At 47.2% G+C, this 26,064-nt stretch overlaps 1 protein-coding gene across 1 annotated transcript; it reads left to right on the top strand.

Moving 5' to 3' along the window:
* The first annotated feature begins 310 nt into the window (after positions 1-310).
* Positions 311-25,796, top strand: SDC4 (syndecan 4). The gene is made up of 5 exons (XM_007475834.3): positions 311-515; positions 19,974-20,118; positions 21,554-21,600; positions 22,625-22,814; positions 23,754-25,796. Exons 1-5 carry the CDS (start codon positions 456-458, stop codon positions 23,903-23,905), a joined length of 594 nt encoding a protein of 197 aa, XP_007475896.1. The 5' UTR covers positions 311-455; the 3' UTR covers positions 23,906-25,796.
* Positions 25,797-26,064: the final 268 nt, after the last annotated feature.

Raw genomic sequence — 26,064 nt, 5'->3', positions numbered from 1 at the left:
TTTGCTCAGAATTCCAGCGTCTTAGGGCTTATCTCTTAGAAGACTAGAGGGAGGGAGCCTGCAGGGAATGTGGAAGCGGTGGCGAGGAGGGCTGATGGGGCTTGACTTGGGGCAGGAGGGAGCACTAAGGCGCGGGTGTCACGGGACGGGAGGAAGAGACTTCTCGAATTGAGTAGGGGTTCCTGGAATCCCGCGTGGGTTCGCGGTTCCTTCCTCTTGGGGGAGTGAGCCTCGGCAGCCAGGGGCCAGGCCATCCGAGCTCCTGGGAGTAGTCTTGCTGGGGAATTCCGGGCGGGGGCGGTGGCTCCAAAGCCCTGGTGGGGAGGGGCGGGGAGGGGAGGGGCGGGACAGCTAGCAGCGCACGCCACCTATAAGAGGAGCCCGCGCAGCAGGCTCGTTACTTCTCCCGGTCCTAATCCTAAGCTTCGCGCACGCCAGCTTGGCTGGCAGGCACCATGCCCTCAATTGGTATTTTCGCCTTTCTGCTCCTGGCAGCCAGCGCGGTAGCCGAATCGGTAGGTTCTAGGAGTTCCAAATGGTTCTGAATGATCCTTGGGGGGAAGTGGGGGTGAGGTTGGCAAAAGTGACAGGAGCTTGGAGCCTGCTTTGTGCCTAGGGTGCATGGTTGGGGTGGGGGTGGGGGGCAGGGAAGAGAGGGGCATACGGGAGGCTGTGACTTGGCCTCGGGTCTCCCAACCCTAGGGATGGAGGAAGGCGACTACTTCCACTAAAGTTAACTTTGTTTTCCTCTGAACTTTACTCCGCAATGGCGGTGAAGCACGGGGGGGAGGGGGAGAGCGCAGAGATGGGGAGTGGAGTTGGGCTCCCCTGCCCTCAACTCACCCCTCCTTGGAGAAACTGACCCAGAATGCCATCAACCCCGCCTCTGTCTCCACCCCCACCTATACCTGGATCCCTCCCTCTTCTCCCGGAGTTTCCTTTCGGTCGGAGACGATCCTGAGTTGAGACCAATCCCCCCACAATCCCGCGGTATGGCCAGCCCGAGTCCCATCGCACCACCATCCTTAGTCATCCATCCCCCTCCATTGGGCCCCTGATTGCCATCTTCGGGGTGGTAGTTTGGGGGCGGGGGGTGCTGCAGGAGGCAGATCGAACGCGCTTAGGTAGAATCTTTAAAGCTGAAATCTTAGACCTTAAAAACCATCCAGTCCAGTCGCTTCATTTTACATTTTGAGGAACCTGAGGCTCAGAGGCTAGTGCGTGACAGTCACGATTTGCTCCTCTGACTCAATCCATTGATAGTTCTATATTCCATGCGGGTTGGTGCTTGGGATTGATGGTTTGCGCGCCCTCCTCTCCTCGCTGTCTGTATCTGAGTTCATCTCTTTTGGCATGTTACGATCTAGGGACTGACTTCCAATTTCGCCCCCCCCAGTCAAAAAAAAGGGGGGGGGGAAGGGAGAGGGGAAGCAAAATTCAGAGGCTCTTGGTAGAAAAAAGCTGCTTGTTTCGAACCATTTTAGACCTGGATGTTGGAGTCTTTTCTTTGGCGCTAATTACCTGACCTTGGACGAGTCTGTTTCCCAGAGCGTTGATTAGGTGCCTACTGTGTGTTGTAGAACTTTGTTCTAGTTGTGAGAGAAAGTTAAAACATTTGACTTTGTTCCTGAGTGTTAAGGAAGACAATCTAGTACTTCCCCTCACAACCTCAATTTTCTCAACTGTAAAAGGGGGATATTGTAGCTTATATTTAAGGATCTTCCTGCGCTGTTTTGAGGATCCAAAGAGATGGATGGGTGCTTTCATATCATAAAGGGTTTAAGATATATAAGATAAGATATAAAAAAGGGTATATTATTGACTTTCCCACCTCAATGGACCTTAGGTGTGAGTGGGGGAGGGAGAACCTGGACTTCCCTGCTTAATTCTCATACTTGACTGTAAAAACTGAAGTAAGTCTTTTTTTTTCCATTGAGATAAGGAAGCAGAGTTTTCTTGACTCTTCCTCTCCCTAGGTGGTATTCCATCCCCCCCCCCCAACTTTTCTTTACCAGGCCTGATGTCTGGAGCAGGGCTTTTTACAGTTTTCTTTCTAACCTTTAGCCCAGGCCTGGAAGCTCTTGCAGCTTAATCATTAAATATTGATTCACCTTAGAACTCTGAGGACAACCTTTTGACAGAATGGACAATATTATATTTCTATTCAACAAGCAACTGTTGGAAATAGATTGAGAAAATGACATGTAAATTCCTTGAGGGCAGGGACTGGTTGGGGGGGGATATATAATATGTTCCCAGAAGATAAAGATAAAACATCATAATAGGGTGGGTCACAGGCATGACCTAGATTGAGGTATCAGGCTCCCTGAATCTGATTAAAATGTCATTGGGAAATATTTAGGAAAACAACTAGAAAATGTGGAAAAAAAAGACATAAGTAATATATTATAGGACCAAGTCAGTTGTGACCATAGGAAGCTTTATGATTTCTTCGATTTCATTTCCATTTGGGTTTTTGATAACTTTATTCAAGATTATAGGTTCTGGAGGAAGAGGGCAGTTGGGTAATTTAGTGGATTGAGAGCTAGGCCTAAGCAATGGGAGGTCCTAGGTTCATACCTGGCCTCAGAACCTTCTTAGCTGTGTGACCCTGGGCAAGTTACTAGCCCTTACTGTTCTTCTGCCTTGGAACTAATACACAGTATTGATTCTGAGATGGAAGGTAAGGGTTAAAAAAAAAAGAGTATAGGTTCTGTGAGGAATTTGGAAGAAGGTGGTGAGGAAGGCTTAGAGGAAGAAATGGCACCACAACTGAATTTTGAAAGAACTAGATGATTTTAATGCTTTGAGAACAGCAGTGGAGTCCACTGGTCCAATTTTTCTGGAGTGATAGGGATCCTGAGAGGGAGCGATATGAAATAAGGCAGTAGAAATGTAAGCTAAGAGAAGTCAGTGGAATTCCAGAGAACAGGGCTCACCCACCCTCTTTGAGATGAGGAGTGCAGTTAAGAGAATCCATACAGGGAATTGGGAAGACCTGAGTTCATAGTTAGCCTGCATTTACTAGACGTGTGTACCACAGCAAATCACTTTACCATTGCCAGCTTTCAGTTTTCCTATCTGTAAAATGGGAACCTTACCTCCCTGGGCTGTTGTGAGGATCAAACGAGATATTTGTAAAGTGATTAGAATAGTACCTGGCACATAGTAGGAATTATTTAAATGATAGCTATTATTATTCTTATTAAGTGAGTTAATAACATGTAAAGCCCATTGCTAAGCTTAAACGCTAGCTATTATTATTTAAAAGGGGGTTGCATGTGAATATCCTCCTGGTCAACTGTGTTCACCTTGTGTTTCATTTCAGCAGAATAATAATGCCCTTCATCTTTTGGGGAAGATAAAACTCTTGAACAAAGGATCAAAACTTCTTGTGGTTATTAACACTGCCAGCTGTTTGGGAGCTCCCAAAGGAGAGACAGATCCTGAGCCAGAGTCAGTCATGATACTGCCTAGTAGAGGCAGACCTTGAATACAATTAGTAGAATTTAGGCAGAAAGAAAGCTCCTCCTTGACCAGAGAGGGTATCTTTTTGTATATGTGTCCCCAGAACTTGGAACATTATTATGGTTGTGATGATAGTGGTGGTATTATTGTATGACCCCCATTTGGGCTTTTTGGCAGAGATGCCGCTGTAGTGGTTTGTCATATCAATAGAGCACATAATAATTCTTGGAAACCATTACTAGAGTCATCATGGGGAGCACCCACAATTTGTCGTTGTTGTTCAGTCATTTTCAATCATGTTCAATTCTTCCTGACCCCATTTGGAGTTTTCTTGGTAAAGATACTGGAATGGTTTGCCATTTTCTGTTCCAGCTTATTTTACAGGAGAGGAAACTAAAGCAAACAGGGCAAGTGACTTGCCCAGGGTCACACAGTTAGTACATTTCTGAAGCCAGGTTTCAATTCCAGAAGGTGAAACTTCCTGATTTTGGGCCCAGCTCTCTATATACTGTGTGTCTATATACCTAGCTGCCCCTTGGAACATAGAAAGAGCTTAATAAATGCTAAATGACTGAATCATTGAATTATTGAAGTGGACCAGAATCCCCTATCAAGTTCAGGTTTTCTTTTGAGAAGAAAAATAACTAAGAGACATTGGGGTCAACTAGAAAGAACCCAGGACTTAAAGCCAGTTAGCAAATATTTATTAAGAGCCTATTGTGTGTCAGACAAGGCATGGGGCACACAGATGTGTGCCAGGCCCAAGGCCCATTTGCCTGGACCATAGTTTTGGAGAACTAAAGGAAGGAATATATAATAAGTCTGGAAAGGTCATTTCAGGCCAGATTGTGATTATTTGGTTCTGGAGATAATAAGTCACTGGTGAACCACTGGAATTTTTTCTTTAAAAACCTGTACCTTCCGCCCTAGAATCCATATTGAGTATTGGTTCCAAGGTAGAAAAGAGCAGTAAGGGCTAAGCAATGGGGGTGAAGTGACTTGTCCAGGGTCACACAGCTGCAAAGTGTCTGAGGCCAGATTTGAACCCAGGATCTCCAGGCTTGGGTCTCTATCCACCTCCTTTCCCCAGAGCCATTGGAATTTTACTTTAGTAACTAATTGGAGGTTAGAGACATAGCAAGAACAATTTAGGAAGTTACCCTCATAGTCCAGGTGAGAGGGGATTAGGGCCTGAAATAGACTGAAAGCTGTGCATAGAGAGAAAGGCATCAGCTCTCGTGATGCTGTGGAAGGACAGAATGCGATTTGGCCATCATTTGACTGGACCTGTGCAGTATGAAGGTGAACTTGAAGCACAGGTTGCAATCCCGGAAGGACTGGATTGGAAGGATAAGTAGTGGTGCCTCTGATAGAAACCCTAAAAATTGAGAAGTTTGTGGGGGGAAAGATGCTAATTCTGTTTGCCATACTTGAGTTTGAGTTGCCTCTGCTGGACAGTCTGGATTCCTGTTCTTCCACCAGTTGGCTCTTTGACCTTAGGCACATTTCCCTTCAGCCAGGCTTCAGTTTTCTGTAAACTGAACAGCATGGACTGGATGATTTCTGAGATTAGTTTTAAATCCTGCATTTGGGTGAGTAGCTTATCCAGAGTCACAAGGTGAGCTAGTAACAGACAGAGTTGGACATAGGAAGAAACCAGGCATCCTTCCCCCTCAGGGTTCTTTCTACTTACGCCAAAGCTGCTTTCAAGGATAGGTAGGTCTGAAGAGAGGAGGAGACAGCGCAAGCAAAGCCTTGAAAAGGCCCCATTCATCCCAGATGCCCCATGTGACTTCCGCAACAAGTCACTTTCCTCTTTGAGCCCTATTTTCCTTCTGCAAAATGAGCAGGGTCTGAGGTTCCGCCTAGATCCGAATTTTAGGACTGGTAGGGAAATACTCTAATTCACCATCTAATGTTTACAGAGCACCGCTGGGTATACACTTGTCTTCTGTTTTGTAGATCTGGATGTAGGTGCTGGAGTTAGAGGCCAAGGACTTGGGTTCAAAGCCCGACTGTTACCAACCTGTTTGATGTTGGTCAAAATCACTGGACCCTGGAGGCAGCTAGGTGGCACAGTGAATAGACCTCCAGGCCTGGAGACAGGAGGATATCTGGGTTCAAATACGGTCTCAGGTACTTCCTAGTTATATGACCCTGGGCAAGTCACTTAACCTCATTTGCCTAGACCTTGCACTCCTGTCTTAAGACCTGTTACTAAGACAGAAAGTAAGGATTAAAAAAAAAAAGTCACAGCCTCCCTGGGCCTCAAATTTGCTTCTCTGGAGGTTATGCTTGAGATGACCTTCTAGCACTAATTTCCAACCTGTGATCTTGAGTTTACAAGGTAAACCTGTTTTGTAAACACTCTTATTCCCATTTTATAGCTGAGACCGAGTCACCCAGGGAAGGGAGGTGATTTGGTCAAAGTCACATGGCTGGGACTTAACTTCACTCCATGGTACAGTTTTGCTTCCCTTCCCAGTGCCCTTCAAGAGTTTTACAAGTGAACAGCCTGTGTTTCAGAGGAGAAATGAAAGTGTTTATCAAGTGCTTCGGGGTCAGGGAAAAACACCTGCCTTCCCCCAACTCTAAACCACCCAAAGCTATGTGTGTGCCCCCTATGCACCCTCCCAAGGCCAGCCTGCTGGGTTGGAGGGCCCTAAAGAGCGACAGGCATCTCAGAACTGGAGGGGGAAATCCCTGCCCCCTCCTCAAACAGCAGTTTGTAGCAGCAGTGATTTTTGGTTCTGTGTGGTACTTTGACCTGGCCTGAGTGTCTCCTGATATATTGAGGAGGAAGTAAAGGAAAATGGAGGGAGCTTGGCCCTCAGTCCTCAGTGGAAGAGTTTAGATGTTTACTTGAGTCATTGGGATAAAGCAGCCTGCTGCTAACAGAGGTCATTGACCTTTGACCACTGACCTATGGCTCCAATTCCCCAGTGTCTAGTCGCCCCTTAAACAAAGAAAAAAGGGCCCAGATTTCTCTCTTCCTCGGGCTCATCCGACCTGGGGTCTGAGCTTGAGGTTTAGGAGTTAGAAAACAAAACACAAGAGGTTAATGCAAAAGTGTTTGGAGAAGAGAGGAGGTTATAACGAGCATGCCTTGGTTGGTTTGATATGGTTTGGTTTTTTAGCTTTTCCAACACATTCACACTTGCTTATTCTTTCATTCAATCTTTTTCCCAAGCTTGGAAGCTAGAGATAATATCATTTTTGCAGATGAAGAACTTAAGGTCCCCATTGCATAGCTAGTTTGTAACAGAGCTGAGTCTTAGAGCCCAAGTTTATTGATTCCTAATCTGGCATTCTTGGCTCCATAGATGGACCATGTCCAATCAGGTTCAGCAGAGTGATTTGTTCACTAGCCCAGGACTGACATTAAAATCTGGGTCTCCTGATGCCATCCAGTGCTCAGAGAGAGCAGTGTTAGAGCTTAGTCCCTTAGACCCATGTCCAACATTGATTTGACAGATAAAGAAATTGAGGCAGAGTTAGAGGAATAATTTGCTCAAGGTCAACTTTCAGTTATATCCTACTCTTCCACTTGATTTTCCCCCAATCCCACTTTGAGAAAACTCGTCATCACTTAATGTGGCTTGACCTTGGGCAGATCATTTTACCCTTCTTGGCCTCAGTTTCTTCCTCTAAAAAAAGGGAATTGAACTAGATAAGGCCCTTTCCAGCTCTAAATTCTTTGAGCCTTTCACCCTGCCTCATGTGACAGGCTCCCAAGAGGGGGTCTGGGTAGAAGAAGGTCCTTTAGCTTGTTTGTCCTTGCATGGCATGTTTGTGGGTCACCCCTCTTGGGTCTGCTGCCTGAGCCCATGCTCCAGTGTTGGTTACAATTTCAAACCTGTTCTTCCTGTCCGGTGGGGAGGGCACTCCCTGGGGCCTATTCCTTCAGTGCCCTGCTCAGCTTTCCTGCCCCAACCAATTAAAGGCCTCCTTGTCTCCTTGTTGGAGTAGCCAGTTCAGACAAGCTGGCTGAATGGACTGGGTCCTAGTGTCATTGGCATAAGATCTGGAAAGGGACATTAGAGGTCATCTAAGCCAACCCCTTCATTTTTCAGAAGTGGAAACTGAGACCTCAGGGAGATGAATGTCTGAGGTCATTGATTGGACATAGCAGAGGCAGGATTTGAACCTTTGTAGTTTGACTAATTCAGTATTCTTTTACTTAATCCTCCCTGAGTCTTGTCTCCTTATCTATAAAATAGGGGTGATAATTTCTAGCCTGTACATCTTATTTTTCTCGAAAGCAGCCAAGAAATTCCATCAAAGGACATAGACTCCAAGGAGGTCAAAGACAGAAACAACAGTCCAATATATACCAAAGTATTCATAGTTACATTTATTGTCATAACAAAGTGAGCGTCAGATAATAGGGGACAGAATAAAAAAAAACTGTAGCATATGAATCTAATAGAATATTATGGAGCAATAGGAAATGACTAATAACAGAATTCAAAGCCACATGGGAAGATATGTCTGAACCGATAGTGAAATGAGTAGACCCAAAAAGAGCTATGTACACAATGACTACATCAATGGAAATGAAAAGATCATTGAAGGAAGCCAGACTCTGAGTAATTGAAAAATCAATAAATAGTCCCTGGGGATAGAGAATGAAACCTTTTTCAGAGACTCAAGGGATTTTTAGGGCAGAATGTTATATATACACTGTCGCAATGGAGTGTTTTTGCTCTTAAGGGAGAGTCCACAGAGGAGGTGGGAGGGAGGGTGGATATCTCCAGAAATGACTGATGCAAAAACAAGGCAGGAGCAGCAAAGTAATGATAGGGAAGCCCTCATTTAGCTCTTTGTAGGGAATGTGGCTAGGCTATGGTCACAAGGAAGAGGGGAAACATTTCTCCCCCAACCTATCTACTCCAGAGTTTAGATAGCAGGCAGTAGAACTATTCACTGTTTCCCAGAACATTTGGGCTCTGGGAAGCCTTCTTGGTTGGCCAAATAATCTCTAGGGGAGAGGAATAGAAACCACTGGGCGAGACCTTCAGAGATGTTCCTCTGCTAGTCTGGCAAGAGGGGCCACTTGGAACTGTTCTTCAGAACTAGGCTGATAGGATTGAGAAAGCCCCTAGAATTTAGAAGTCAGAGCAAGAAGGAACTCTAGAGGTCACAGAAAGAAGAACTCCCCCCCCCTCATTTTACCAAGAAAACTTGAGGCACCAAGAAGGAAGTCTTTGTGCATAGCTCCTTGGTGCCAAAACTGGACTGCAAAGTCAAGCTGCCTGCACTAGTGTTCAGAGAAGCTGTGGTCTTTGTAGCTGCTCCTGAAAAAGTCCTGGAACTAACTGAAAGGAAGGTGGAATCCTAGAATGACCATTAAAATGTACCTACTGCTTTTCATACATCACACTCATCTGACCCTTACCACAGCCCTGTGACATGAATGCTATTTATTATCCCCACTTTGATGAAAGAGGAAATGGAGACAATAGCTCTTAGATCTGGTAGGTGTCCCCAGATTGAATTCACTTGCATCTTCTAGATTCCAAGTCCATTTTGCCATGTATCTGTTTCTACTGCAATTGTGCTTTCCATATGGAAGGACAGCTCAGTTCTAGGCTAGTCTGTGAGGTCCCAGCTGCTCTGACCAGGGAGGATATATCAATCAACCCATTGTCTGCTACCTAGAGGACATCATTATTGGACCTAGAGGGATGAGAACATAAATCTTGCTTCAACCTCTTTGAGAGCTCAGATTCTGGCTCTGGAGGACCAGAAAGGCATTCAAGAAATGGTATGGGGGGGGGGCAGCTGGGTGGCTCAGTAGATCTAGAGACAGGAGGTCCTTGGTTCAAATCTGGCTTCAGATACTTCCTGGCTGTGTGACCCTGGGCAAGTCACTTAACCCCCATTGCCTAGCCCTTACCACTCTTCTGCCTTAGAACCAATACACAGTATTGACTCCAAGATGGAAGGTAAGGGTTATAATTTAAAAAAATGGTATCAAGGGACCAGCTTTGGGACTGTAGGCAGCTCTAGGGCCAAGCCTAGAGAACGGGAGGTCCTGGGTTCAAATTTGACCTCAGATGCTTTCTAGCTATGTGACCCTGGGCAAGTCACTTCACCCCCATTGCCTAGCCTTTACCACTCTTCTGCCTCAATAATTGTTTGTAAGACAGAAGGTAAGGGTTTAAAATTCTTTTAAAAATTCAGGTCTTCTTGACTCCAGACCTCTCTGTTGTGCTACCTAGCTACAGATTTAACTCTTAATCTCAAGGTGGTTGGATGAACTCTTCCTAAAAAGAATTTTTTTTTTTAACATATATAGTAGAGAAGTCAGTGGCCTAGTGGTTAGAAATCCGGCTCTCCTGCTTTATTTAGCTGTGTATGCTGGGTCAAGTCACCCCTCCCTCCCTTTTTTAAAACTTAAGTCTTGCTCTATAAAGTGAGGGTTTGCCCATGAAAATAATCCCTTCCAGCTGACAGTGTATGCTCCAAGGTCTCTGCCAGCTCTGACATGTTGATGTGTCCATGCACAGGTACATGAGCTCACTGTAGGCTTGGGAGGCCACCAGGTAGAGGTCCCAGGACTCTGCCTTAGTGACTGAGCCAAGCAGGTCCAGGCCCTGGCCCATGGGGGAGGAGAGGGAGGCTGGGGCCTCTCCACTCATTTGGATGTCAGACAAACCAGCGATTCAGGATTCAGCCCTTGCCACCCCCACCTCCCCCAGCAACAGAAGTTCCGTTCAGGGCTTTTCCAAGGACTCTGAGTGCTAGACTGTGGGGGGTCAAGGCCGCCCCACTTTGTGAATATGAAAAGCCAGGCTTCCAGCTGGCAGCCCCACATCAGTGGAGGAGGGAGCTGGAAACCCATCCTGGCACTCTACTGCCAGACAAGCCTCCATGCTGGGGTGGAGTGGGGAGAAGGTTCTGAGACGAGGGCCTCGGTGCTCAGTCTTTGAGTCACAGGCCTGCTAACTAACTCACCCTGACTCATGTGTGCTTTGAACTGCTCTGGGATTGGTGGGATCCCAGCTGGGAGGCCCCTTGGGGCCCAGGGAAACCATTTAGTCCTTTCCTTGGAAAGTCAGTTAAATATTGACTTACCTGCCACCCTTTTTAAAGAAAGGAATGGACAAGACGAAGCTTGCCCCAGACACCCCACACCCCTAAAAAAAAAAGGCAAAGCACCTGGCCTTTAGTCCCTCTGGAGAATTAGTCTGCAGTAGAAACACCACTGGCTAGGAAACCCAGAGACCTGGGTTCAATTTCAACCTTTAAGGTTTACTAGTTGTGTGACACTGAGCAAATTAGTTAATTTTTTTAAAACCCTTACCTTCCATCTTGAAATCAATACTGTGTATTGGTTCCAAGGCAGAAGAGTGGTAAGGGCTAGGCAATGGGGGTCAAGTAACTTGCCCAGGGTCACACAGTTGGGAAGTATCTGAGGCCAGATTTGAACCTAGGACCTCCTGTTTTCTAGGCCTGGCTCTCCATCCATTGAGCCACCCAGCTGTTCCCCAGTTACTTTCTTTGAGTATCATTTCATAGCATGAAGCAAGCACTATTTTTGCAAGAGAGCGTTGAATGCTGGAGCGTTTCTGGAAATGATTAATATTTTGAGGGCATCCATAAAACTTTTATTTTTACAGAAAAATACTACAAGGCATTGTGCTGATGAGTTCCTCCGTTCTTTTTTGAGGGTGGGAAGGGATTGGAGTCTGGCCAGCTTCCTCTGCTGGAAGAAGTGTCTCCCTTCCCTGTAGGAAAAGATCCCCTTGGGTCAGCAACAGGTCATTCTGAATCCCCTGGTGGTGTTTGTGCACTGTCCCAATGAGAATGGGCCCTAGGAATCTTGTCCAAGTCCATCATTTTATAGATGGGGAACCTGAGGCCCAGAAAAGAAAAGTGATGAATTCTAGGTTCTGTAAGTACCTGAGTCCCAAATTTGGGGTTTCAGGTCCATTTCTTTCTATTGAATTGGCCTTTTGGTTCTGTCTCTGCCCTCCACCCTCAAGTGTTCAAAAAATCCCTGAGCTTGGCTATCAGAGAGACGGACGGACGGACAGACGGACGGACGGACAGACAGACACAGAGAGAAGTGGAGGGGGAGGAGGAGATAGGAAGAGAGACTGAGTGACAGAGACAGACAGACAGAGAGAAGTAGAGGGAGAGGGGGAGATGGGAAGAGACTGAGAGACACAGAGACAGAAGTGGAGAGAGAGGGGGAGATGGGAAGAGAGTTGGGGGGCACCCAGGCTCCTTTCCCTTCCCTGAGGGGTCCTGGGGTGGAGCCTCTCCCCACAGCTGCTTTTCTCCCTCTGCCCTAGTGTTCTGTTGTTGGGGAAAGAGGTGTGGTGGGGCCCAGATCCAGAATTCTCTAATTATTTACCTAAGGATTAGGCTGTTTGCAAATTATCTGATGAGTTTATATTTAAACTAAAACGAGTTCTTAGGTGTTTCCTCCCTTGTCCCAGAATGGAAGAAACTTTGTGAGGTGGGAAGAGGGGTACAGTATGGATCCCTTCTCTTACAAGTTTGCTGTCACATTCTATGGAAAGGAAGGAGGAGGGAGATAGGAGGGCTATTGTGTGTCTTGGAGACAGAGCTAGACTGAGGCAGGACTCTTCATTTTGTGGGGTGTCAGTTTTGTCATCTGTAAAATGAATTCTTCTGTGAAGAGGGTGGGGACAGGCTCCCTAATTGGATAGAGAAACAGTGGGGGGCCCTCTCCCCCAGATGCACAGATTCACACATCTTCCTCCAGTCCTGGGTACCCCACTGGTCTCCTTTGGGCAGCAGCCCTGAGTGTGGGGGTGCCAATCTGTATGGACTTTTTCCATTTAACCTGTGGTCAGGGGAAGGGGGAGAAGGGCAGCCCCCTGTGTGGGGCTGGCAGCCCAGCTGTTCCCCGTTTGTTCCTTCTGCCCCGAAGCCAAAGAAGCTGGAAGTCAGGTGACCAGGGTAGTGGAAAGGGCAGAGGGGGTGGGGTGGCTAAGTATGTGTGTGGAAAGAATGACCCAGGCTGAGAAGCAGCTCAAAGTGGCCAAATGCCGGGGACCCCGTGTCCTGGGACCTTATGAAAAATCTCCCATTCAGAGCACCGGGGGGTGGGGTGGGGGAGCTGGCTAAGCCCCATCACCCAGGGAGATCAGGAGGCCTGGGGAAGCCTGACCTGCTTTGCCCAGCCTCTCTGGGGCACACTGACCCTCTCTGGGGAGAAGGCTTCCCCCCAGGGCCGTGGGGAGAGTCTGGGGAGCCAGGCCCTCTGGATGGGTTACAGGGCTGATATAATGAAGGGTGACGGGCCTGGAAAGAGCCTATTGACAAGGCTGGGAGAACAGGAGATTTGTGTTCAGTACCCGAGAGCTCCTTGGGACACTTATCCGGCGGGGATTTCAGATCTGGTTCTCAGATTAAAAGGGCAGTCTCAATGCGTCTCTGTCTGGGAGCCCCTGGAGGAAGGGGGTGGGGAACGGGGGTCCTTCTCTTCCAGTACCCAGTGACTAGTCTCCCCCAAACCCTGAGTTCTCCTGCCCATGGGGGGCCCTGTGCCCCTCAGACTCCTGCCAGGAGCTGCCTTCTGCATGGGGGCATGGGGATGAATAGGCTGTCCCACAGGGTTCTTGTAAAAACTTCTGCTAGGGCCTGGCAGCCTGGGCCTGGGCTCCCTCCAGAGCGATTGTATTGAAAGTAACCTGACCTTGGAGCCGAGCTGCCTGCCTGCTTGGCTTGCCATTTGAGCCCCCATGGAGACCTGGTTTAACTCTTTGAGTGTCAGTGACTGAATGCGTGACTTTGGACAAGTCCTTTTCCATCTTAGAGCCTCTCTCGAAGTGAGGGTGATGATGATGTCTGGTGGTTTTTAAAGGACCCTTCTAGCCCCAACATCCTCCCAGTCTGAGGAACATGCTTGGCTGCCTGGCTCAGCCCTCCCTTGTGACCTTGGATACCAGGATCAGAGGATTTAAAGCTAGAAGTACATGGGTATGGGCATGCGCCTATGTGAAGGGGGGTGGGAGAAATAAATGGGGAGTCTCCTTTGTCCCTTTTCCATCCCCCCAAGAGTTACTGGGTTGATTTCCCAGACCATAACTCTTGCCAGCCCCCTGCCTCTTCCCCACTGCCCTCTCCCCATCACTCACATTTCCTTCTAATTTTGAATTAACCTGGATTTCTCTCTGGCTGAGTCTTAGTTCTTCTTAGAAGGGATGTAGAACCCCAAAGAGATAATGGAGAAAAAGACTTGTACAAGAATATTCATAGCTGTGCTCTTTGTGGTGGCCAAAAATTGGAAAATGAGGGGATGCCCATCAATTGGGGAATGGCTGAACAAACTGTGGTATATGTTGGTGATGGAATACTATTGTGCAAAAAGGAATAATAAAGTGGAGGAATTCCATGGAGACTGGAACAACCTCCAGGAAGTGATGCAGAGCGAGAGGAGCAGAACCAGGAAAACATTGTACACAGAGACTGATACACTGTGGTACAATCGAAGGTAATAGACTTCTCCATTAGGGTCAATGGAATGTCCCTGAACAATCTGCAGGGATCTAAAAAATACTATCCTCAAGCAGAGGATAAACTGTGGGAGTAAAAACACCAATGAAAAGCAACGGCTTGACTACAGGGGTGGAGGGGATATGATTGAGGAGAGACTCTAAATGAACACTCTAATGCAAATACCAACAACAGGGAAATGGGTTTGAATCAAGAACACATGTGATACCCAGTGGGCTATGGGAGAGGTGGTGGGAGGGTGGGGAGGGAAGAAAAGAAAATGATCTTTGTTTCCAATGAATAATGTTTGGAAATGACCAAATAAAAATTCAAAACATAAATAAATAAATAAATACCCTTAAAAAAAAGAAGGGATGTAGAATTGCCTTCAGGTAGAGCAGCTTAGGTGGCTCAGTATTTAGAGAACCAGGTCTAGAGACAGGAGGTTCGGGGTTCAAATATGCCCCCACACTTCCTAGCTTTGTGATCCTGGGCAAGTCACTTAACCATACCTTTCTTCTACCTTGGAACCCCAATACTTAGTATTGAATCTAACAGAAGGTAAGGGTTTACAAACAAAAACAAAGGAATTGCCTTCAGATCCTAAAAGACCTGCTCTCTTCACATATAAATTAGGTAAATTTTGAGGTTTCTCCCAGATTATTTTCATATCTACTCTTCTCCAGACTCCCCCCTACCCGTACTTTTTTGAAATCCTTTTCTTCTTTTTAAACCCCATCTCATGACCCACCTACTTCTTCCATGAAGCCTCCCCTGATTTTCCTTCCACGTTTCTTCCGTGAATGGTTCATCTCTTTGCCAAGCTTCCACTTTTATCATGTTTGTGTCTTGTTTTCTGTACACATGCATGGTGTGTGCGCACACAGGCACCTCAGTTAGACTGTAAACTGAGGGTGGAGACTCCGTCTTGTTCTGTCATGTCCAGCACAGTGCTCTGCATATTCTAGACACTTCTGTGTTGGAATTGATAAGAGCTCAGTCACTTTAGGCTAGAAGGAAAAGGAGACAGGTGAGTGGGAGAAAGAAGGCAGTTGGAGTATATAGACTCACTTATCCAGTTTTCCTAGATAGTGAATCTGAGAGATAAATGATGTTGGGTCCAAAAAGTGGGATGGGGAGAAGTGGCCATTCTTATAGGAAACATGAAGATACTAGCCTGGGACCCAAGTAATTTAAATGGAAAAGGCAATCCCAGTTTGCATGTAGGAGGGTACCTGGGTCCTTATTCCCTAGGGAATTCTTGCCTTCCAGGGTAGGGGATGCTGAATATCTGATGTCTGTCCCTGAAGCCTCCTCTTCTTTGCATCCTTCTGCTTTCACTAAGGAGAGCTGAGCTAGAGACAACAGTGATTTCCAGGAGCCAGAGGAGAGGAACACTCAGCAGCAGCCCTCTCTATAACTGGACTACCCCCAGTTAGCCTACAAATATCCCCTGACCCCAAGGAGGAATGGAATAAGCCAGATGCTCTAGCCTCTAATCCCTTTCCTCCAACCAACTCCAGGGGGCCGTCTTAGAAATGTTCCCTGCCTGCGCCCTTCTCTCCCTCCTCACCTCACAAACAGTTAACCAGGCCCTGCCTAGAGCCCTCTAGAAAAGGGGCCAAGTTTCCATTTGAACAGTCCTTTAAACAACCTAGACATTCACTGTGTTTGTTCTGTGGGTAAGGGAGGGGAGCTAGAATGGAGAGCCTGCTGGATGGTAGAAAGACATCCAGGCCTCCTCACAGGGGCTTCTTTCATCCACTTGCTTGCCTTCCTACTACAGCAGGGCTCCTAAAGTGGGCAGCCTGGGCTTGTTGTCTGATAGCCAGAATACCTGGCATCTGCTGCCTTTGTCCTTTTGGGCATGGTGGATAGAGATGAGAGGTCTCCTGACTCCTGATAACTGACTGAAATTAATCCTGCATCTTTCCCCCCAACCTCCAAGGTCTTCTCCCCATATACTTCGTAACTATAAGTCAAGTAGTGATGATGGGGGTGTCCTCAAGGGGAAGGAGAGTCACATAGCCCATCTTCTTTCTTCTTCCTCCTCCACCCTGTCTCCACACCCAGTTTAGAGCAGCAACAGCCATATATTGAAAAGACCTTAGCTCTTTGACCTTCCCATAAGAAGAAAGGGGTTATGCAATCTCTAAAAGGTGTCTAGCCCTGATTCTCTGTGTGTTCTCTTGTTGGCATTCATGATCTCTAGATTTGAGGCAGCATGATCCAGTGGGAAGAGCCCCCATCCAAGTCCAAATTGTGCCTCTGATAGTTCATTCTCTGTCATCTTGGATAGTTCCTGGGACCTCAGTTTCCTAATAGGATAAAACAAGGGGGTTAGAATAAATGGCCCAAGGGTTTTGTAGTATTCTCTACCTCTTTATTCTGTGAGCTTGAAGATACCTTAGGATGAGTTCCCATTTCTTTAGTGTTTTCTCCTCAACAAATTTGGGAGACGGGAAGTGTTAGCATCCCTCCCCCTTTTTAAAGAACAGATTCAGATGGCAGTTTGCCTAATCTAGCTATAATAGATGCCTGGATCAAGTCTAGGTTTCCTGACTCCCAGTCCAGAGTCCCAGGCTCAGCAACCCTTTGTCCTTGAAGTCCAGCAAGACCTAAGAGAACTCCACTATGTGTCTTTCTGTTTGGGTATCTTTCTAAGGTATCAAGAACAGGGAGGAGGAAAAAGGAACTGTAGACTGCCTGGGAGAATTTATGGAGGTGGATACATCATATGATGCTGACCTTCCCAGTTGAATTGGGCTCTGGGAACTATTGGTATAGACCTCTACAGACATAGATTGCTGGATGGTCTGGGTTCTGAAAGAAACTGAGCCCTGTGTAAAAAGGGGCCACAAGAAGGGGTTAGGAGGGAGTTGAAGGACAGCCAAGAATCCCTAGGCGCTGGAGGCTTGGCACCACCATCCCTAGTTCTGATAGTGCCCATAGCATGCTGATAGACCACACCTCATCAGTCCCATAATCACCTAGGATTCTAGACAGAAGTGTGCTGATAAATGTTTTAATAACCAGCTCTCCAGGGAAAAAATAAAAGACAAGAGGCAGCTAAGTGTGTTGACCTTGAGCGAGTCATTGCCCTTATCGCCCTTTGGCCTTGGAACCCACTCTGACAGAAGGTAAAGATTTTTTAAAAAGGAAAAGAAATGAGAAAAGAAAAAAATGCAAGACCTGTATTATTAATACTTTCTTAGAGTATCATTTGCTTATTTTTGAGGTATAAATAAATGATCCCACTGAAGTTTTACCAATTGGTAACCAGTACAGTCAGTAATTGTACTGATTGGTAGCCCTGTAGCCCATCACTGGTTCTCTGCTATCCTCTCACTCTAGCAATTTCTTCTGTTACCTTCTTTGTAAAAGGATGAAATTGGGCTAGATCATTTATGAGTCCTCCTGGCTCCCATGTTCCGTGTTTGACAAAAATCAATTGAACAAACACATTCTTTGAGTACCTACTGTGTAAAAAAACCCCTTGCCCTCAGGGAGTTATGGTCTTCTAGGAGACATTAAACATGTACACAGAAATAGAATATGAGGTTGAGTTGTGCTGGCAACCAAGGAAAGATCTCTTCTGAAATGGGAGGATCAGAGAAAATTGAGAGAGGGATTTCAGCAAGCGGATGAGAGGGAGGTTTGCCTTCCAGGGAACAGCCCTCTACACATTCCCTTTCAGCTCTGACGTCCTCCCATTTTAAATTCTGGGATTCTGAGATCCAGCAGCTGCTTGTTCCTGACTCACATGAGAGTGTGACTGCCTTTCCTCCCCACCTCATTTCCTCTCTTCCCTCCCCCTCCCCAAGATACCTTTTTTCCAGCTAAGCCTGAGCCCAACTTCTGAAACTGTCAGAGGGCCAGGAATAGGCCTGGCAGGTTCTGCAGGGAAGATGGCTGAGCCCTGGGACTCAGAGCCTTGGGGTCTGGGTGGTGCCAGGAGCCCGGCTGACTCAGAGATTGTATGTGTGTGAGCACACAAGTGTGTCTACTCACCCTGCTTGAATTCTCTGGATCTAGCTGTGTCATACTCATGTGTTTAGATAGCCCTTTACCATTTTCAAACTACTTTCATACTCATTTTCTAACTGCTAGACAGGTTAGAAAAAATCTAACAAACTGAGGCAGAGTTGGTCTCCTTCTCTCCCTCCCTCCTTTCCTCCCTCCTTTCTTCCCTCCCTTCCTCCCTCCCTCCCTTCCTTCCTCCCTTCCTTCCTTCCTTCCTTACTTCCTTCCTTCCTTCCTTCCCTCCCTCCTTCCTTCCCTCCCTCCTTCCTTCCTTCCTTCCTTCCTTCCTTCCTTCCTTCCTTCCTTCACTAGGCAATCAGGGTTAAGTGACTTACCCAGAGTCACCCAGCTTAGAAATGTCTTGGGTCATATTTGAACCCAGGTCCTTTGGACTCCAGGCTTGGTGCTCTATCCGCTGTGCTACCTAGTTGTTCTTGTGGTCATTTTCTGAATGTTGCAGAAGGTTTTTTTTTTCTCCCCCTCTCTCCAGTTCAGCTGAATACTTTAGCAGGAATCTTTAATAGAGATAAAAAAACTCTTTGGACCCTTTCAAATGGGGGCAGAAGGGTCCTCTTTTTCAATACAACCCATCTTGTCATTGACTACTTTTCTGCCTTGGTAGCTCACACACACCTAGGCACACACAGTCACACACTTGCCTGTTAGGCAAAACCAGGAGGGGACCACACAGGCAATTTCTTCCTCTCTTGTGATTTTAGCCTCCCAAAGAGGCTAAGTAAGTGTCAGTGGGTCAGAGACTTGAGGTAGAAATAGAACTCGGGCCACCAGGTTCCCAGGCCAGGGCTGCGCTGTCCTCAACAGCTCCCCTTGACAGGAAAGGGGAGAAGAGAAGGGGTTAAGGCCCTTGCAGTGAGATGACTTCACGGTTTGGGAATCAGGAGCTATTGCTGTTGGAATTTCTAGCCCCCGCGTGCAGCCTGTTGGTTTGGCCTTGTTGGCAGGCACTGAGGGCGCCTCTATTACTGAACGTGTGTATGCCTGTGTCCTGGTGGGCAGGAAGGGGGGAGGGTCTTCTCTTTCTGTAGCCACCTACTAGAACGGATCCTCTGATTCTGTAGAGCCTTGGGCAGCTGGAAGCTTAGCTTGAACTCCTCTCCTCCCACTCCCCCCATTCCCCTGTGTAAGCACCTGGCTAGCCTCATCTCCCTGGCAGAAGGTGACTTTGCTCAGGCCTATTTCCTCAGTAGTCTGCCTGAGGGATGCACATTTCCTTATAGTTCCTGAGGAGGGGAATCGAGGCTCAGGGTCTCCATAACTTAGAGGAAAGCCTCGGTAGGTCTCCCTTGACATTCAGAGGAATCAGGATTCCATAATTGGGAAGCAACAGACTTGGGGAATCCCTCTGGGCCCCAGGACGAGGCCGCCAGCTTGTCTTTCCCCTCCCACCTCTACTTGGAGGATGGTTATTTTTTTACAGTGTAAGGCGGTTCTGAGGAAGGGAGCAGTCCTTTTTCTTCATTGCTTACACGCTTCCAGGTGCGGTCGCACCCAGGGGACCCAAAAGCAGACTAACCCACGCGTTCTTCCCTGAAGGAGCTCGCATTCCGAACAAGGGGCTACGCTGTGCCTGTGGCCTGGTCATACAGGGTCACCCCGCACGTTAGTGGCCAGGCTGGGGTGGCGGGATGCCAAGCGCTGCCGTTTCCCACACTTGCTCGTTCCTCTTCATTGAAGCCCCCATGCTTAGGTTGCGGTGGCTTCCGATGCCCTAGGAAAGATAGGCCTGGTGAGTCCTGTCATCCTGACCTCCCGCTTTCTCACACTTGGCTGGCAGCCTTCCCTCCCAGGGTGAGCGCAGTGTTTTCTCCTGCAGCAGAACCAATATGGTGTGTCTGTCCTGACCTTTCCTTCCTGGGTCACTGCTGAGATTCTCTTCCTTAAGTGCCCGTCCTGGAGTTGGGGAGTGACTCCCTTTCCCGTCCCTCAGTTGGCTGTAGAACCTGGGGGCACTGTTGGCTGACAGACCTTCCCTCCTTCTTTGCCAGATCCGGGAGACGGAAGTGATGGACCCCCGAGATCTCTATGAAGCCCGCTACTTCTCCGGGGCCCTGCCAGATGACGAGGATGTGGGAGGAGCCCTTCTGGAGGAGGAACCCAATGACTTTGAGCTGTCAGGCTCTGGAGATACAGGTAAGGCCCGAGCCCTTCTAGGAAAGAGGAGGAGGGTAGGTAGGCCCGGGGGTCTAGAATGGAATGTGGGAAGGAAAGGGTTTTTTGTTTTTTTTTCCCTAGGATGGACAGTCTCCAAGACAAAAGAAAGGGAAGGGTAATTTGGAAAGCAGTTGTCCTGATGGAAGCCCCTGAAGGCCATAGACAAATCTGGACCTTTGGGGTTGTGGGATATTGACTTCCTTTTCTACTTGACTATTGCCAGAAACTCACCAAAGCTAGTGGGGAGAGAGTCCCCATTAATATTCTCAGCAGTGCCTCTCCTTCTGGTCTGGACTCCAATTCTCTCATACTGAACTTAAAGGCAGAGTTGATCCTTGATCCTCTTCCTCCTCTTGCTGAGTCTCCATGGAGGGTCTTTTTTGGTGTTGGCTCTGGGAAATGGATGTTTGAACCTGGAAAGAGCCCTGGACCAGGAGGCAGGAGCCTTAGACTTCAGCTTGACTGTGTGGCCTTGAGCAAGTCTTTTGCTTTTTGCAGGGACTTGGCAGCTTCCTTCTTCCTGAGAAATGAGGGGGTTGAACTCAGGTTCCTTTTCCCTCTGATAGCCTATGAAATTGCCTTTTGCTTTCAAAAGAGCTTTGGCCTTAACCTGTCCTAACAGGCCCCTCCCTTTAGCCTGGGGCTCCCCAGGGTGTGGGGAAGAAAAGAGAAGTACCAGCCCTGAAACCAGCAGGGCATGTGGAGGCAGAGCTTCAGAGAGGGGGGGAGAGGTAAAGAAATGGAGCAAGAACTGGCATGGGAGGACGGGGGCAAGCTTGGGCTTCGGGGCTAGGTAGGGTAGCCTGGGTGAGTGACAGAAATGGTGGCTGATCTTTGGGAAACTGGGACAGGGCTCTGGGTCCACCCAGCAGAGGGTGGAGGAACGGAGGGTATCAGGAGGCCTAGAAATAGCCATCTCCCTGTTTTATTATTCATCATCTTCCCTTTCTCTAGGGCCTCAAGGCTTCAAATGTGTTTACTGTGCTTTCCTCACAACCATGCTAGCGAGTATAAGCCTCCTTTTATGGAAGGCGAAGACTAAATGGTCTCTAGGGTCTCTTCCAACTATAGACTCAAGTCTATTAGAAGGGGAAAGTCTAAAATGATGTAATCTAAACTCCTCATTTTCAAGGAAGCAGCCAAGGCCCAGAAATGGAAAGTGATCACAGGGCAGGAGGGTGGCAAAACTGGAACTCGGTCCAGTCTTCCTGGTTTTCCACCGTTTTTTCACTGAAGGACCTACACTTGTCTCTACCACCCTTCCCTACCTTGGGAGAGGCAAGACAAATGGGGGAGGGTGTTCTGGTCCTATCTGGTGGGAGCTGACCACCGAGGGGCTAATTTCCCATCCTCTAAACATCGTCTGAGCTTCCTTCCAATCCTTGTGTTAACCACCATCCCTCTGTCCCCACAGATGAAATCGAGTCCTCTGAGGCATTCCCTAACACAGTCGAGTCCTTGGTGAGTATCACTAGCCTTCGATTCCTCCCTCCTTTCCTTATAAACGAAGGCGAAACCTCAAACAAATGATGTTTGGATGGGAGGGGGAGTAGGTGAGGCCTCCCATCCAGCCCATGTGGACAGATACATGCAGATACATGTACAGAGGCATCTAAAAGCACTTCATCGTTGGCTCCTGGGCAGGCATACTCCGTAGGACACTTACTAATTGAGCTCCCAGGTCAGATAAATATTTATGAAGCACCTCCTGGGTGCAGAGCTGAGTTCCACAGTAGCATGATACAGCTTTTGGATAAAATGCAAATTCTGATGTCATGGAGCTGTGGGAGGGGGACTTACCATGCAAACACAGATAATTTATATGCAGTATGGAGTACTTATCAGTTAGAGGCATAAAGTAATACGGAAGGAGACAATTGGGAAAGTCTTCTTGGGGAGGCAGTGCTTGAGTCTGGCTTTGGAAAAAAAATGGGAACAAAGGGGTGGGGAAGGTGCTCTGGGCAAAGGGACCTGGTTCAAGCTAATGGCTGGAGGGGAGAGAGAACAAATAGGTGTGTTTAAGAAATAGACTGCCAGAGAAAAGAGCACTTGGGTAGGTGGTGGGGAGTGACTGGTAAAAGTGAGAAGGGAAAGGGGGCCTCAATTGCCTGCCAGTGTAGTAAGACTGTCATACTCACAACCATCCTTTCAGAGAGAGAGAGATAGACAGTCAGACAAGACAGAGGCAGAGGGAAAGAGAGAGTACTAAGTGAATTATAATTAATCAATAAACATTTGTTAAGCATGTACGGTGTGCTAGGCACTATGCTAAGTGCTGAGGATACAAAAAAAAGAGACAAAAAATAGTCTACTGCTCTGTCTCTAGTCTCTGACTCTGTCTCTCTGTTTATCTCTTGACTATCTGATTCTCCCTGTTTGAGTATTTGTCTCTCTCTGTAAGATAACTAGAACTATGTAAGCCCTGAACTGGGGTCCTCCCTTTGGTTCCTTCTTTAAATCTGTTGGTGCTTTTGTCCCTTGCCAGTTGCCCCTGGATAACCGCATCCTTGAGGAAGGGGAACCTTCAAGCCAGGATCCCAAGGACTTAGAAGAGCTGGAGGAGAATGAGATCACCAAAAAGAGATTTTCCTTCCAGGGAAAAAATATAGACAACAAAGTCTCCATGTCTAGCACTGCCCAAGGCAGCATCTTTGAGAAGACCGAAGTCTTGGCAGGTAATTTGGCTTAAGTTCTTAGGGGCTGTGTGTGCCTCCGTGTCTGTGTGTATGTGTCTGTGTCTACAGATTGTAACTGGAAGGAATCCCAATTCCCATTTCTGTAACCTTTTAAAGTTGGGACTTTAAAAAATTTGTCTTTAATGTGGGTATATTGTAACTTGATCAACAATTTCCTTTTTTTTTTTAAACCTTTGCTTTCTATATTAGAATCAATACTGTGTATTGGTCCCAAGTCAGAAGAGTGGTAAGGGCTAGGCAGTGGAGATTAAGTGACTTACCCAGGGTTACACAGCGAAGAAGTATCTGAGGACAGATTTGAACCCAGGACCTCCCATCTCTGGCCTGGCTTTCAATCTGCTGAGCCACTTATATGCCTCTCATCTAGACAATTTCCAGACCTCCCCTCTCCTCCCAGTATAAGCACAGCCATCTGATAACAGGAATTGGAAACTCTTTAAGGTTTGCAAAGTGTTTTCCTCATAACTTTCCTTCAAAGTGAAAGTATTATTCCCATACTAGAAATAGAGTAGGTCATTTAAGATTCAGAAAAGGCGAGTAATTGCCTTAAGCTTACTCAGCTAGTAAATTACACAACAATTTGAGAGTCCTGTTACTATTATCTCCATTTTACAGATGAGGAAACTGAGACAGTTTAAAGGAACTTGCCTGAAGGTCATAAAGTTTGTAAATGTCTGAGGCTGGATTTGAACTTGGGCCTTGCTGACTCCAGGTCATTCATTCACTGCACCACATAGCTGCCTCTGACTTGAGAGGATATACTTGTCCTGGGCTTATCACCTTCCCACTCTGGTTGGTTTCTCCTCATTTGTAAAAAGGGATCTTAAGGTCCCTACTGGATTTGAGAATTCGGTGTTGTAAGATCTCTGAGCTCTTGCCCTTCTTCAGCTTGGTCCTCACCCTCTTCTTCCTCTGCAGCTCTGATTGCTGGTGGTGCTGTAGGTCTCCTGTTTGCCATCTTTTTGGTCCTGCTGCTCATCTACCGAATGAAAAAGAAGGATGAAGGCAGCTACGATCTAGGCAAGAAGCCCATCTACAAGAAAGCCCCTACCAACGAGTTCTACGCATGAGGCCCTCCATTGGGCAGCAGAGCATAGACTTTTGGGACTGTAGGGGGGAGGTTGGCACCTCTAGGTGGGAGGGGGAGGCACTGACCAGCCAATGTGTCTCCACTGTTTCTTTCTACTTATTTCCCCCTCTTTCCACAAAGTGGGTGCTTTTACATTTGGCAGGGTGGGGCTGTTATATAAGAAAACATTTTCTTCATCCTCATCCCTCCCACCCCATTCCCTTCCAGTTCCTCATATCTGTCTGAGCCTCAGTTATTTCATATGAAAAATGGCCATAATTCCCAGCCCAAAAGTCTAGATAAGGAAATTCCTGGAAATCTCTTCCAGCTCTGGTCTTAGGAACTTATGATACCTGGTCTAATAATATTGGGCATTTTGGAGTCTTAACTTGAGAAGGGACAGTTGAGGGAGGGGAGGGAACTAGGTAGACCCAACCATTTCTAGGGACAGTGTAGGTAGGGCCCTGTAGGTTTCTCATTTCTGTCCAGGGCAAGCTGTCCTTTTATGTAGGGGTGGACCAGGGCTACTCCATATCTTCAAGACATTGTCATTAGTGGGGGAGAGGGAGATGGAGCTATTAACACATAGAGATGTTTATGAACACCTCATAGCAGTGCTCTACCCTAGGGTGGCATCAGGGAGAAGAGATAGTTGGGAAACAGAAGCTTTTATGTGAAAACCAAGGAGAAAACCTGGGCTAAGTTATCCTGGCCTGTTGGACTCCATTTGTAATTTATTTTGTGGGGATAGGATGAGTAGGTAGAGAAGGAGTATAAACACAGGTGAATGTTTATTTAGAAGTGGTTCATAGTTTCCTCTTAAGAGGAAAAAAGAAATTAATGTTTTTTCCACTTTTTGAAGAGTTCATTCCTTGGGGTGGAAGATACTCCTGCCCTGGTGCATGGTGGGAGATGCAGCTTGGGTGGGCCTTCCTCCAGCATTTTCCTAGCACCTGCTGTGGCCTGTCTATTTATGTGTCTTTATTTTTTTTGTTTTGTTTTTATTTTGTTTTTGTTTGAAATGAGGAGAGAGCCTGAGGTGTGATTTTTATGAAAACATTTTTTTTATTATTTATAGACACTCCTTACCTCTCTGATCCCTTCCTTCCTTTTTGATATTTCAGACACTGTCCTTAACCTCAACCCCTTCCAAGGTTATCCTCCCACATCAAGAAAAGAGGTTCTTGCAGATTCCAAATTGTGTTGGTGTTGTGGGCAATGGTGGGCCTTTGTTTATCTTAGCATGTAATATATTGTTCCTCTGCCTCAGTTCTAGATAGATATATTTTTCAAGTAAAGTGTGTGATTTAAAGAGTATAAAATAGGCTGGGTGGGTGAGTGGGAGATCATGAATGGTTGACTTCAGCTCTCCTTTCTTTTCCTGGCCTCTTCCTCTGGTGCCTTCTTCCAATTTGGATGGTGGCAGTTGCCATGGTGTTGAGAGTTGGTTGGCCCATGTCAGAGATCCTAGAGGGAGGGGACTTTCCTGGGATTAATGATGGAGGCACAGTCCTGAACTGTGTTCTTATGCGAGAGCAGAAAAATCCCAGGGAGCCAATCCCAAGGACCTCTGGTGAAGAGAGCAGGGCCTTCTGGGGGCTCCCTTTCCCACCACCACCCTGCTGGCTGGGGTGGGCAGCTCTTCCCAAACTGCCCTTGTTCTTGCTCCCTTGGGAGAGCAACTCCCTGATCTGATGATTGTCCTACTCCTCCCTGCCCCAGGACTCCAGCTGGCTGGGTCTCTGCCCTCTTTCCTTGAGTACCCCCCCCCCAACTCCCATTGCCCACTGCTGTGACTGAGTGGGGGGAGTGGGCACCTCCTGTCTTTTTGTAGTTGCTTTTCCTTGTGTCTGTTACGGATATTTTGGATAAAAATAAAAAGCTTTCTCAAACCCTCAGCTTCTGCTTCATTTTATGGGCATGGGGAGGATAAATGAGAGAGAGGAGAGTAGGCTTTACTATCTCAACTTCCATTACCCCCACAAAACTCTTCTCCTCCCTGGATGGTGGTGGAGGGGGAACCCCTTAATCAACAGGATTATTCCCAAGCAATGGCTAATAGCCTGGTGTCATAGATGGCCCTATTTTATCTCCCAGGCGTTTAGCAAACTTGCCAATAGAAAACTGGCAAGTGATGAAGCCGGGAGGTGCAGAGAGCCT

The sequence above is a fragment of the Monodelphis domestica genome, chromosome 1 (assembly GCF_027887165.1).
Source record: "Monodelphis domestica isolate mMonDom1 chromosome 1, mMonDom1.pri, whole genome shotgun sequence".
Lineage (NCBI taxonomy): Eukaryota > Metazoa > Chordata > Mammalia > Didelphimorphia > Didelphidae > Monodelphis > Monodelphis domestica.
Note: the sequence above shows the minus strand (reverse complement) of the source record. Positions and strands in the feature narration are given on the sequence as shown.